Source organism: Callospermophilus lateralis, chromosome 7 (assembly GCF_048772815.1).
Source record: "Callospermophilus lateralis isolate mCalLat2 chromosome 7, mCalLat2.hap1, whole genome shotgun sequence".
NCBI lineage: Eukaryota > Metazoa > Chordata > Mammalia > Rodentia > Sciuridae > Callospermophilus > Callospermophilus lateralis.
Window position 1 is genome coordinate 133,486,913 of NC_135311.1, and position 14,659 is coordinate 133,501,571.

The 14,659-nt window shown below is 41.8% G+C and overlaps 1 protein-coding gene across 2 annotated transcripts in view; it reads right to left on the reverse strand.

The window, feature by feature from the left end:
* LOC143403280 (protein DDI1 homolog 2) overlaps positions 1-14,031 on the reverse strand; it is a 40,087-nt gene extending 26,056 nt beyond the window's left edge. For both annotated transcript variants that reach the window (XM_076861228.2, XM_076861232.2), the window contains exons 1-2: positions 13,705-14,031; positions 3,211-3,340 (exon numbers count right to left, since the gene is read on the reverse strand). In XM_076861228.2, the coding sequence (XP_076717343.2) occupies positions 3,211-3,340; positions 13,705-13,842 (268 nt within the window). In that variant the 5' untranslated portion in view covers positions 13,843-14,031. The remainder of the gene's footprint in view (positions 1-3,210; positions 3,341-13,704) is intronic.
* Between the last annotated feature and the right edge of the window lie 628 nt (positions 14,032-14,659).

Below are 14,659 nucleotides of genomic sequence, written 5' to 3' on the forward strand. Positions count from 1 at the left end.
AAATCAAAAAACCAATCACCTTTATCCAAATGACTCCAAAAAACAAGTACTTAAAGGAAACAGTCAATACTCGCTCAAATGTGGTATGCAGTGGCCAATGGTAATGGCAGACAGGAATGGCTTTCCCCATTGTTCTTTCTTACTTGGAATCTCACTAAGAGTCAACCAACAGGAAAGAATAGAAAGGAGAGCAGGCAATGGTAGTAACCACAAATTTTGGGCTTAAAACTATCTCAGACCAGGTTAACAAGTATTTATTATGTTTCTAGAAAATTAAAGATAGTCTCAATAAATATAATTACATAACTCTGGATGTGGGTCTTGAGAAAAATCCTAGTCTGGTTTAACATGCTTCAAAGAGTTCTGCCACTTGAGGTAGAACACAATACATACCAAGTGAACCGCATAAACACTGGATGCTAAACTCTGCAAGTCTGTGTTAAATACATTGATTTGGGGGAAGTCCCTCCAACCTACCCTAGGAATTGAGCCCAGCAGCACTCTACCATTGTGCTATATGCCCGGTTCTATTTTTCTTTTCTTTCTTTTTTTTGAGACTGAGTCTCCCTAGGTTTCAAGGCTGGCCTCAAACTTGCAATACTCCCATCTTTAGCCTCTAGAGTCACTGGCATTAGAGACCTGAGCCACTATGCCCAATGGAAGAGCTCTTAGTAGTTCTTTGAATTTATACACTCATCTGTACATCACCATTTACTCTTCTCATTATCTTGGAGCTAGTGGGTACAATCACTTTATAGGAGAGAAAAACTGAAGAAAAGGAACTGCACAGGCTCTTGTTGCTGGGTCCACCAAAAGCTGTCACAGGTTTAAAGACTACAATTCCCAGGTGCTGTACTCTAGGCTGAGCTGACCTTATTAAAAAGAAAGAGCAGGGCTGGGGCTAGGGCTCAGTGGTAGAGCTCTTACCTCACATGTGTGAGGCACTGAGTTCAATTCTCAGCACTTCAAACAAATAAATGAATAAAATAAAAATAAAGGTCCATCAACAACTAAAAATTATATATATATAAAAAAAGTGCAGGAGCCCTATTCCTTACATAAAAGACCTACACATTGCACAAAATGTTCAGAAAGAATACATGCCAAGAGACAGAAAGCAGACTTGTGGAGCATTCGGAAAATATGAAAGACTGCTAGTAAGTACAGGTGATAAAAATGAACTAAAATTACTTGTAGTGATAGTTGCACAACTGTGAATATACTAAAAACCACTGAATTGTATCCTTTAATGGGTGGATAATATGGTATATGAATTATAAAGTTGTTATAAAAAAAAGAAGAAAAAGGAAAAATAAATAAGCAGAGCTAGAATGGGGCAACAAGCTTGAGTAAATCTACATTTTTCAATTTTTTTTTTTAAATTTTGAGGCAGGGTCTCACTAAGTTGCTAAGGCTGGTCAGGAACTTGCGATCTTCCTGTCTCAGCCTGCTAAGTCGATGAGATTACAGGTAATTGCCACCACATCTAGCTCCCCCCAGAATATATTTAATGGTCAAACTTGTCCAAATTCTGGTGCAAAAGGACCTCAAATACAAAAAAAGGACAGGTTAAACTCAGGCCTAAAATTTTGGCCTTGCAGTATGAGTTCAACAAGCTACTGTCTTCAAATAGACTTCAACTGATGCATATTTTGGAGAGAGAGACAGACACAACAACTACTGAAAACAAACAGCACGATCTCTGTGAGGTCACTAATCTACACTAACTAACAAAACATATGGACGGGGCTTCTTGGCAGGTCAAGAAATTTTATCTCTACCCCTGTTACACATTATCTTGATAGTCCACTCACTTCAAAACTATTCGGAAAAACTTGTTTACTTTGTAAACCAGATCCCTCCCACTAACAACATATTGACTGTCTTGTCCACAAGGAAACAACACAGAAAAAAAACAGTGACTCTCCAGTACTAATAACCTCAACAAATTAACCAAAGAAAGATTTGGTTTTTGTTGATTAGCATACTTGAACCACTACTCTTTGTAAAGTTTAGCAGTAGCCCCAAGGGACTAATGCAATCCAGATCTGAAGAAGTCAGTGCTTAATTGTCTTACACAGCTCCAGTTTCAGGCTGAATGGAAGCACTGTGTTCCAGGCTGAGTCTCATCACCCAAGACTCCTATCATATGTTACCATAGACTTTAAAACCAAGTGACCTGCTGGTTAACACTGTTTAGAGAATGGTGACAAACTATGGCAGAGAGTGGAAAAAACCAGTACCTCCCAACAAGTAGTTCGACACAAGGATCTAATAAACATGTTGTGGATCATGAGTATCTAAGGAAACGAAGGATCTTCTCACCACTGAAAGAATGTACAGGTGGATACCCACAATTCTGCCTGTTATTTCAGGGACACAGAAATCTCCTAAATCTAAATGCAGACAGCCAAGACACATAACAATTTCTTCTCACATGATTAATACAGTTCTGGTATGAAAGAACCAAACTTGATGGTTCAGCTGCTTAAAGTTTACCAAGTCTGGTATAATGGAAAAAGCACCACATTTTAATTCCTGTGCCTTTTGCTTACTAGCTATGTAAAATATAAGCTTCTTCTGTTGATGAAAATTGTAAAGAGAGACCACAACCAAGTTCTATGAGTGCATATGAAGCATGGATGCCAATTCCTGCCTGGCTATAAGAAGCTTCACAAAGGCAGTACACTGTTGGCCAGACACAGAACAGCAAAAGAGAACTGGAATGACAGGCTACATAGTCCCAAACTCCTCCCAGAAGAAAGACTATCATCATTGGCAGCAGAATAGAAATTATGATTGATGTATGTACATTCCATGTATGTATTATATGTCAAAATACATTCTGCTATCATGTATGACTAAAAAAAAAAATCGCATAGTTTAAAAAAATCCAATCAAAGAAGAAAAAAAAGACTATCATCATCACTGATAACAACAGAAGCAAACATTTACTGAAGGCTTGCTACGTGCCAAAGGTGTTATTCTCACTTCAGCTTTAAGAGCTAGAGTTAAGTAATTATGGCACCTTTCTTATAGAAGAGAAAGCCAAATTAGAAGTCAAACCACGTCCAAGGTTATAAAGAAGCAGAGTCAGGATCTGTACCCTAGTAGTCTGGCTCCATGATAAATCCCAAACTCAGAACCACTATACTCTGCTAACTACTGTTGCTCACGTGAGGGGATGCTAGACAGGAGGCGCCATCTTACTTGGGAACTGCACTGAAGGCCGAGGGTCTGCATTCTCCTTCTGTCGTAAAATCACAACGTCCCCATCTTTCAAGCCGTAAGACGCCAATGATCTGTGGTTGTCTGTGAGAGGTCTTTCGGCATAAACGATCTATAACAAGAAAAGATTGAGCAGCATAAAGCACTGGGAAGTAACATGGTGCAAAGCAAAGGACCACCCTTCCGATGCAGGCCCTCTGATGGTTCTCATCCCACTAAGAGGAAATCTGAAGGTCTTCCTGTCTGCCCTTACCTCATGCAGAGACTGCGATTCCTCAACAGGGTCTACTGTCCCTCAGGGCTGTTCACTTGTTCCTCTCTCCCTTCACTATTTTAGATCTTGGATAAAATATTACATCTTCAGAACTCTTCCCTAGTACCCTGTATAAAATGGACCCCACCACAGGCTGGGGGTCTAGTTAAGTAGCAGAGTGCTTGCCTAGCATGTGTAAGCACCACAATAAATAAATTTTCAAAATAAAATGTACTGTCACCTAATATACTATTAATTTGCTTTCTTGTTGTCTTTCTGTTCCACTAAAATGTAAGCTACTTGGGGATGACTTTGCTTCATTGACCATATCACAAATGTTAGAACAGGGTCTCTTCTGCAACTGATGTTCAAATATTTGAACTAAAAGATGAATTGCCTTTGAAATCCTGACCCCTCCCCTCGTTAAGATGGTTTGTAAACCCCTATTTCTAGCCAGTCCTTTGAGTCACATTTTTCTGTGAATTCAAGCATACACACAGGAATAAAAAAAAAAAAAAAAAAAAAAAAAAGATGAATTGGGGCAGTGGCTGTGGCTCAGTGGTAGCACACTTGCCTGGCATGTGTAAGGCACTGGGTTTGATTCTCAGCACCACATACAAATAAATAAAGGTCTATCAACAACCATTTTTATTTATTTATTTATTTATTTATTTATTGTGGTGCTGGGGTTTGAACCCAGGCCTTGTGCATGCAAGGAGAGCACTCTATCAACTGAGCTATATATCCAGCCCCAACAAGTAAAAAAATATTTTTTAAAAAGATGAATTTATAAAATAATGAATGTAATTTTAAACTTAATTTTAATTCTCAGCAGGAAGAAAACTGGAATTATTTATTCTCAATATGCTAACCATAGTACTATTAAATAACATGTACTTTTTGTGTGTGTGTGTGTGTGTGTGTGTGTGTGGTGCTGGGGATTGAACCCAGGACCTAGTGCATGCGAGGCACACACTCTACCAACTGAGCTATATCCCCAGCTCCATCACATACCTTTTTAAAGTGACTTGTACACTGGCAAGTCTAAAAAGTTCTCAAATACCAGCTTTCCTGCATTCTTTCATCTCACCATCCCCAAAGTTTTATTATACACATTCTTATGTTTATAAGGGAAAAATAAAAAAGTGAAAAGAAATTCAAAAAGAACAATTCAACATAGGTGGAAAAAAAATGATGTTTTTTATGATATATAAATCAACACTCAAACATTGAAGGCAAAGGCAGCAGGGTGCAGTGGCACAACTCAGGAGGCAGATGGATTTTAAGTTCTAGGCCAGCCTGGGCAACATAGCAGGACCCTGTGTTAATATAAAGTGAAAAAGGGCTGGGGATGTAGCTCAGGGACACAGCATTTTCCTAGCACATACAAGGCCCTGGGTTCAGTCCTCCACACAACAAACAAACAAAATAAAATCTTAAAAGAACAAAAAATATGTTGTGAAAGAAAAAAAAATGGACACACAAAAGCATACTATAATAAAACCTGTCCTGCTTTAATACTCCAAAGAAGCAGTCAGAATAAACTGGGGCTTTGAAAGGTTTTCTCCTTACAGAGCTACTTTACACTGGTCCACATACAAACTGAGGAATTTAAGTTCTCCCCTGGCCCTGCCAATAACCAAAGGGCCTGCCACTCAGCTAGTACAGGCCTCCCATTTCCCATTTGTCAGGCAAGCAGCTGGGCTAGATAATCATTACAGCTGTCCCTTTCACTTCTTTCTGCTATACTATCATGCTACAATGCTCCCTCACCTCTTCTCAAAGCTCTCCTCATAAAATTACCTGGCACAGAAACTAAAGATACAACATTTAAGCCAGATGCAATAGCACATGCCTGTAATTCCAGTGACTTGGGAAGCTGAGGCAGGAGGATCATGAGTTCAAAGCCAGCCTCAGCAAGTTAGAGAGATCTTAAACAATTCAGTGAGAACCTGTCCTTTAAACACAATTTAAAAAAAAAAAAAAAATAGGAAAAAAGGGCTCCAAAGGTTACATGCCCCTGGGTTCAATCCCCAGTACAAAAAAAAAAAAAAAAAAAAAAAAGATACAGCATTACAGCATTTAAACCAGAGTTGGGGAGTGATTCTGTCTTATCTGCTCTCAGAACTGTGCTGAGCAAAAGAACTAACCCTCCATAAGCAAATTCTTCTAGGGGTAAGTGAAAAAACTCGTTTTCAGAACTTGAGGTCCAATTATACTTCATATGTCTCACACATGAATAGATTAAATACTGTGAGTCTCACCTTCAACCTGAAGAGTAAGACTCCTTAACAGACTGTGACTGTCACTATCACCCTGGGCATATGCCTCACATCTCACAGTAAAAGTACATCAAGATCAACACATCGTTTGCAATACAGCCAAGAGTCGTATTATAATTTGTGTGGCATGGAGAAACCACTGTAAGTCAGAAGTGACAAGTGTCATGGGTGAGGTATGCAATAAGGAAGAGGTTACCAGAGATATGCTCCATAGTCAGGCTTGTACTTGGTGGCTCCCACACTGTGAAGCCACTGTAATGAAGTCCCCCAACATCTAGGGCCTACTTAGTTAACTTCCTAGGTTCAGAAACACAACTGTCAGTATATGTAGAGATGTGATTGATCTCCCAAGACACGTTCTCAATCTACTGATAAAAGAAAAATTATTTATTTACAATGAGAAATCAACTCAGGAAGATCGGGAAGACTGTAGGGCTGAGGACAGAGCTCAGTGGGCTTGCCTAGCAAGCATGTGGCCCTTGTTTCCATTCCCAACACTGGAAGAAAAAAAAAAAAAGATGCTGGAATTACAAAAATATTCCTGCACCAGACCACAGACTGTGTGCTATGGTAATGGGACAAGTTGAAAATTGTCTCATGTATGTCTCCTTTCACTCCTGCCTGGGAATATCAGCTACAGTATGTAACATCTGGTGCCCACCCATCTGGCCAATCAATCCTGTTGGATTAAAACAGGAGCCAGTTACCACTGAGTGAACCTCTACCAAGCTAGCAGCAAGCCAGGTTCTCAGCCTCCCACTTTGTCCCCTCATTTGGGTATCATAATCATTTTATGAAGCAGGCATTATTTGTCCCATTTTATGGACCAGGAAACAGAGGCCACATGGCTATTAGAAGTAAACTGAGAGAAATGGGTATGGAGGTGCATGCCTGTAATGCCAGTAACTTGGGAGGCTGACACAGGAGGATTCCAAGTTTGAAGCTAGCCTATAAGTAACTTAGGCCCTAAGATCCTGTGTCCAAAAAAAGAGGGTATATTAGTGTATGGCTAGAAATGTTGCTCAGTGTTAAAGAACCCCAACCAAAAAAAAGTGAATTGAGATTGGAACCACATCAACTTGACATTTAAGCCTCCAAAAAATAAAGGGTGGGTGTACTTGTGTGTGGCTGGACATGTATAAAAAACCCCTCCTAACCCTAAAACCAAACCCATTCTCTTCTCTAGTACCATAAAACTTCCCAAACATAACCCCAAAGTGAGCTGGTGAATTAATGACTTTAACAAGGGATACTGAGCCATCCATCACCACTGAGAACCTATATTCTATACTTGCCAGGAGGATCAAAATGCTGCCCTTGCCCTGAATATAAGGAAGCACCTGGGCCAAGCACAGCGGGGTGTGCCTATAATCCCAGCAACTCAGGAGGCTGAGGCAGTAGGATCCCCAAGTTTGAGGCTAGTCTGGGCAACTTGGCCAGACCCTGTATCAAAATAAAAAGGACTGTGGATTTAGCTCAGTGGTAACATGCCCTTGGGTTCAGTTCCCAGTACCAAAATAAACAAATACACACACACACACCAGGGCTGGTGATAACTCACTTGCTAGCATACCAAGTCTATGGATTTGATACTCAGCATCCGGCAGGAAAGGGGGCAGACACACTGCCACTTTGGATTCCCATTTTACAAATGCTACACATGGATCCATTGCTGCTTAGTTACCGCAACATTTCCTCAGGAGACAATATCACTTTTTAAAGGAACAATGAAACTGTAAGGTCCAGACAGACACTAACATGAAGTGTTATTATTCATGGAGTGCTGCTAACACCCCCTATTTCCTAGAAATACAGAATAAGAACCCAGGGGAGGAGCAAACATTGCTTACAGAAGAAATAGCAGGTGTGCTCCATTTTAGTCTAAATACATGAGTAAGACAAACTAAACTAAAGCTTAGTTGATTGCAACAAAGAACTACTTCTCAGGAGACTAAGGCAGGAGGATCGCGAGTTCAAAGCCAGCCTCAGCAAAAGTGAGGCTACTGAGCAACTCAGTGAAACCCTGTCTCTAAATAAAATATAAAATAGGGCTGGGGATATGGTTCAGTGGTCAAGTGCCCCTGAGTTCACTCCCTGGTACACTCCCTCCAAAAAAAAAAAAAAAAAAAAAAAGAGCCCATTTCTTTTTGTTAAAATGGGCTTAAAATTGTGGGGCATGGTGGTCCACACCTGAAATCTCAGAGGTTCAGGATGCTGAGACAGGAGAATTGCAAGTTCAAAACCAGCTTCAGCAATGGTGAGGCACTAGGCTAAGAGAGAGATCCTGTCTCTAAATAAAATACAAAATAGGGCTGAGGATGTGGCTCAGTGGCCAAATGCCCCTGAATTCAGTCCCCAGCACCCAATCCGCCCCACTCCCCCCACAAAAAAATACAATTAAAGTGTCTGGGGATGAAGATCAGTAGTAAGAGTGCTTGTTTTGCATGCATGAAGCCCTGGGTTCAATCCCCTGTACTGTCAAAATAAATTAAGATTACAAGAAAAACAATTATTTTGTAGCCTGAGTACTAAAGCAAATCTGATTTTAACTAACTTAACAAGCATATCTCTGGACCAATAGTTTCAAATCTCTACCAGCCAAGCCGAACTCAAAGAGCTACAATGCTCAGGACTCCAGTTGTAAGAAAATACCACAGGAACTTTATTCAGGTCTAAATCCACAGAAATGGTACAACTGCTAGTACTTACTCTAGAGAAGACACCCTAGAAATTGAATTCTATTCTTAACATTTAACAACAGGTTAATTAATACAACTCCAAACTTTTAATCACGAAGCCAATGTTTTCTGGTCTTATTATTATTATTATTTTTTGAAGGACTGGGTATTGATCCCACAAGTGCTTTATGACTGAGCTATATCCCCAGTCCTTTTTATTTTGAGAGAGGGTCTTGCTAACATGTTGAAGGTGGCCACAAACTTGGATCGCCTCAACCACCGAAGTAGATGGCATTAGAAGCATGTGCCACACCACACCTATTTTCTGGTCTCTGAGCTAAAGCCTTCAATTAACAGAAATCTTTTTTTTTTTTAATTTGTTTTTCAGTTGTAGATGAACACAATACCTTTATTTACTTTTATGTGGTTCAGAAGATCAAACCCGGTGCCTCACACATGCTAGGCAAGTGTTCTTCCACCGAGCTACAACCCCAGCCCCAATTAACAGAAATCTTGGCAATACGTTTCCAGCACTAAGGACCGTGAACTGGCCACAAAATCTTAGAATTATATCTGGTGGCACCATACTACTACTACTACTACTACGTATGCCCACAGTATGCCAAGTTATTTACATATATTTACATATAACAGCCGATTTGACTTTACAACCTTCTTAGGAGGCAATTTGTCAAGTTACTAAAAGTCTTTCAAAAAGTTTTATGCTTTTGACCTGGAGACTTGGTATCTAACAATTTATTCTGAGAAAATAATCAGGAATGGGGGACAAAGCCGATTCATATGGATATTATTCATAACTGCTTCCAATTTTCCCCAGTTCAAAAGTCCAGTAACAGGAAAACTATTGAATAAATTACACTACACCTATATAATGGTGCATTATGCAGGTATTAAGAATTAAATTTGGCCTGGCCCATGGCACAGGCCTGTTATCCCAGCAACCCTGGAAGCTGAGGAACAAGGATCACCAAATTTGAGACCATTCTCAGCAATTGAGTGAAACTCTTGTCTCAAAAAAATAAAAAGCGGGAACTGGGGTTGTAGCTCAGAGGTAGAGCACTTGCTTGATATGTGTGAGGCACCGGATTCAATCCTCTGCACCACAGAAAAATAAATAAAATAAAGGTCCATCGACAACTAAATAATATATCTTTAAAAATTAATTTATTTATTAATGGAAAAGGGCTGGGGTTCAATCCCCAGTATAGAAAATATATAAATGCAAAGAATTTGAAATGTTATGGGAAAATGCTGACAATGTAGTGCTGATTGAAGAAAGTAAGAAATTATTTTACATGGACTGGGGTATAGCACTGGTAGAGTGCTTGCCTTGCATGCACAAGGCCCTGGGTTCAATCTCTAACACCATCACCAAAAAAAAAAAAAAAAAACTTTACAGTTTAGGACCTATCATGTTTAAAACACCCATTAACTATAAAAGTAAAAAAGCTTAGAAAGAAAATACATGGAAAAGTAAACTATAATTTCTCTGGGTTGTGAGGTAATAAGTGACCATGCTCTTCTTTATCTTTTTCTGTAAGATTCCTATACCGTATTTATCAGGGGGAGGGGGGGGGGAACATGACCTGAGAAAATAAACATGCCCAAACTAGTTAAATAGAAAATTTCAGTTCCACTTTTTAAAACAGTGTTTCACAAATCACCAATCATGCTGGATAGAGCAGCACTTCCAGGATCACAGCTACTGCTATTACCTGGCATTTAAAAAAGCCCGAGGGTCCTTCCATTCTGTACATGCCACCTACAGAGGCAAATTATAATGATGTTTAAAAAATACCAAGACACTAATTTAAAGAGAAGCTAAATCCTGATAATTGTTTGAAGTTCACCCAGCCAATTCTGCATCAAAGCACCACACAGAGCCCTGACTGGTTTCTAAGCCCACACTTGTACTGAGAGAGGGAACATGCCCATCTTTAATCACACACAGAAGTGGAAACGGTTTCTATTCTAAATTTGTTATCATTCCATTGTAACTACTATAATCAGACTAGAGCTGTTAAAAATTAACATCTTTCCAAGGGTATGCTTATGCACATCTGATGCTGATATCAAAGACTAAATTCTAAACCAAGGATGTCCAAAGTGGCGCATGGCATGCATAACAATTCTTCAAGAATATGGAAAGAAAATAAAAATACCAGAATTTTCATTTTCATTTAAGTCATCCTTCCTTGAGTTCTATTCTGTAACTGAATAGTTATGTTGAACAACATAAGATACTACTTCATGTATATTATGCAACTGATGTACACAGGATATTACATTCGCGTACAATAATGCATACGTGTTATACAATATAGGATATAATACATACATACAGTGCATAAAATATTAGTTTACATATATAATGTACTATATACATAACAAGAAATATGTTATGAAACATTTTACTACTAGGGATGTGTGGATGAAAATGTCTGGAGAATGGTGGTCTGAACACACAGTGGCAGGTAAACCAGAAACATCAAAAAAAGAGCAGTGGGGCAAGGTGGCAAATGTCTGCAATCCCAGTGGCTCATGAGGCTGAGACAGGAGAATATTGAGTTCAAAGCCAGATTCAGCAATGGCAAGGCACTAAGCAACTCAGTGAGATCCTGTCTCTAATAAAACACAAAAAATAGGGCTGGGGATGTGGCTCAGTGTTTGAGAGTCCCTGAGTTCAATTCCCACACTGCACTCGCTAAAAAAAAAAAAAGGAAAAAAAAAAGGTCCTTGAACAAAACGGAGTCAGGCATGGGAGCAAAGAAACGAGAATAGGGCCTGATGGTGATTGCACATGCCTTAATTTCAGTGATTAGGGAGGCTAAGACAGAAGATCACAAATCCAAAACCAGCCTCAACAACTTAGAAAAAAACATAAAAAGGGCTGAAATGTGGCTCATGTGGTGCCCCTGGGTTCAATCCCTGGAACAAAAACAAACAAAAAAACAGAGACACAGAGAACAGAGACAGGTAAACAGACTAGAAAGGGAAAAGACGCCCTGGAAGGTAAAGGGCAATTGTGGGGTGGATTAAAACAAGTGAAGAGGATTTGTGGGGAAAACTATAATGATGTTTACCTTTATGATTTGCCCAAAGGAAATGACTCAAGTGTCTAAGGTGGATCCTGTTCCTGCCTGATGGGCAAGCCAGTGAAAGAAAACCCACCACCAGACATCTTAAAATAGATACTATGTTGTCAGGTTACAAGGGAGCCAAGAGCACAAACTTGAAAAACAGGGACTGTTTACAGTTATCTAATACAGGCTTAACATTAGCTGGAGCCCAAGGATTCTAATATGCTAATTTGGCTTGGGAAAAAAGTAAATGCAAAAAATATAAAATCGAGAGGAAGAATTTAGAGTTAACTTAATTGTTCAACTAGTAAGGAATTCCTAAATTTCCAAATTGGCAGAAGACAGTGTCTGCCTTGATCATATGATTGTCTTTCAACCTGACACCTTTTTTTAAATTTCCTTAATTTTTTGTTAAGCAATCTCAAAAAGTGCAGTGGGCTGGAGACATACTTCAGTAGTAGTTTGCTGACCATGAGTGAGATCCTGGGTTTCATTCCTCAAACTATATCTCCCCACTCTGCCCCCCAAAACTGAAGTTAAAACAATCACTCTCTCCTGTCCCAAAACCTAATAACAAAATTGATTACGGCCTTTTTTATTTTCTTTTACTTCCCCTACAATTGGTGGTTACAATCAGGGTAATGTAACTAGAGAAAAAAACAACTAAAACAGAATTAAAAAAAAAAAAAAAAAGAACAAAAACTGAAAAAAAAACCACCTTCAAAAACTTAAGAATTTATTTTCCCAACTTGTCCTCTTTTTAAACTGTCCTTTCCTGGTTCTTCACATGAGAGATGCATTGCAGAAACTGGACCCTGAGTTTCTGTGTATTAACTTTTTATAGAAAGGGGTGGGAATACCCAAAATCTTACAGTTTCTTTGTAGCACTTGCCAGACTGCCCATTTGAATGACACCTTGGGCCCTGAAAGAAATTTGTTCTGAATAGGTTTATACCAGGGTCTAAAGTTCACACTGTGTAAAGAATCCTACTTCTGAACAAAATATTGACACATTTGTTTACCATAAGTCAGGGTAGAACAAGCTGTGTAGTTGGGCAACAGTTTCTGGAACTATTTCATAATTGTGGTGGGAAATCAAGATTTATATTCTAGGGCCTTGGAAGACTTGCATTTCCTAATGTTTGGAATATGTCCCCCAAGTCCCACTTTATCAAGTCAGAATCTCAGTGTTTTCCTGTAAAGGCTTCAGAAGTTCTTGTCACCTACTGTTTCTCACCTATTCTGTTTGATTAAGACTACTGGTAGCCCAAAAGCATTTTGAGAAAAAATTACTTTGCATATTTTAAACTATAAAAGGAGCTGAACTCCTTTCCAGAAGCAAGATAGGGAAATGAAACCAAATCCCACTAAGATACCAAGGCCATTTTCAATCTAGTATCCTTATAAAGCACAGAGCTTTGAACTGACCCAAACAGAGCTGTAACCTGGAAGGAGAGACTTTGGCTTACTACCAAGGAAAAAAGTAGAGAAACAAATGACCCGAGTTGAACCAAGGATTACTTTCTAAAAAAAATAATAATTTAACTCAAAAACGCATGCGATAGTGGGAGGAAGCATTTCCAAAGACCTCAAAACGAGGTAGTCTTAAAAAACTTTTTATTTATTTTTTTGCTGCCTCCCCTAAAGTGCCAATCAGTACATTTAACAGCAAACTGCGTATATCAAGCAGGAACCCTCACCCCACCCTACCAAACAAATTTTAAAAAATAGATGGAAAAGTCTACCAGTCATCCAAACTGGTATTTCTGGTTGGGGAAGCAGGCTGTATGAACCCTGCTTGCAATCCCAAGGGCTTCTGCTTGGGTCTACGGCGACACCCCAAACTCGGGGTTAGAAAGGATGAAGAGGCCACAGAGCCAGAAGGTGGGGAAGGCTGCCCGGCAGTCCACGTGCCCCTCACGCTGCAGCTGGTGCGTCCGCGGCCAGGTCCTCCCTTCCCTCGCCCGGCCCGCACCCCACCCCATGCCGCGGAGCCGACCGGGCAGCTACGGATTCCGGCTCCCTCCCAGCTGCGGGGGCGAACTGGGCACCGCCGTCCGCGTTCCCCCCACCCAGTCCTCCACCAGCAGCAAGGGGAACGCGCGAGGCCCCGAGGCCGGGAGGGCCAGCTCCGGGGACGCCCCGCTCGCTGCCCGGCGTACCTGGCTCTCGGCGGCGGGGATGCCGGACTCGAGCTCGCACAGCGCGCGGAAGTTGTGCAGCTCGAAGTCGGCGTCGACCTGGAGGGAAAAGGTCACCTCGGAGAGGTCCCTCCGCACACAGTACACCGTGAGCAGCATGGCCCGGGCCCGACCCAGCTCGGTTCGGCTCGGCCCGGCCTGGGCGCGGGGCGGCGGCGGGGCCTGGCTGGTGCTGCGGGCGGACGGCGCGGGCTGCTCGCTCGCTCGCTCCTTCCCTCCCTCACACACGCTCAGTGACTCACTCCCTCCCGCCCTCACTAGCGAGCACGGCCGCCGCCACCCGCCTGCGAGTCCGTCTGCCTGCCGGCCTGCCTCCCACCGCTGCCGCCAAGCGCGCCGGCCGCCCGGCGCCCCGCCCCGCCGCAACGCGGCTGCCGTAAAGCCCGCCTCACTCCCTCCGCCTTCGCGACGCAGTGCGGGGCGGGGCCGGGCAGGGGAGGCGCGAAGGCAGGAGAGGATTGGCAGGGGAGGAGTGGGAAGGAGGCGTGGGAGGGAAGGAGCGCGAGAAAAGGGGAGGAATGCGGGGATCGAAAAACCTAATAGGCTGACATCCGAGCTGAACTCCGCGGAGGGCTCCAGTCTGATTTATTCATCCAGCAGGCGTTTAGTGAGTGCCTGCCACGTGCTAGGCGCTGGGGACACCTCTGAGTAAAAACACTAGCCTTGGCCTCGGACTCCCCATCGCTTAGGGAGACTGGCAAACAAGCAGATAGTTCTAAAACACGACTCTGAGAGATCAGTGCACTTCCTCTCCTGCTGATTTAAGGATGAAAACTAAAACCATCATCCTGCCTAGTCTGCAGAGCCGGGCTCGCTCCGGTCCCTGCCTACCTGTCCAGGGCTGCCCCGCCAGCCCCTGCCAAATGTCCTCCCCGCTGGGCAGCTCACTCAGCTCCTCCAAGGCGCCACTCCCCGG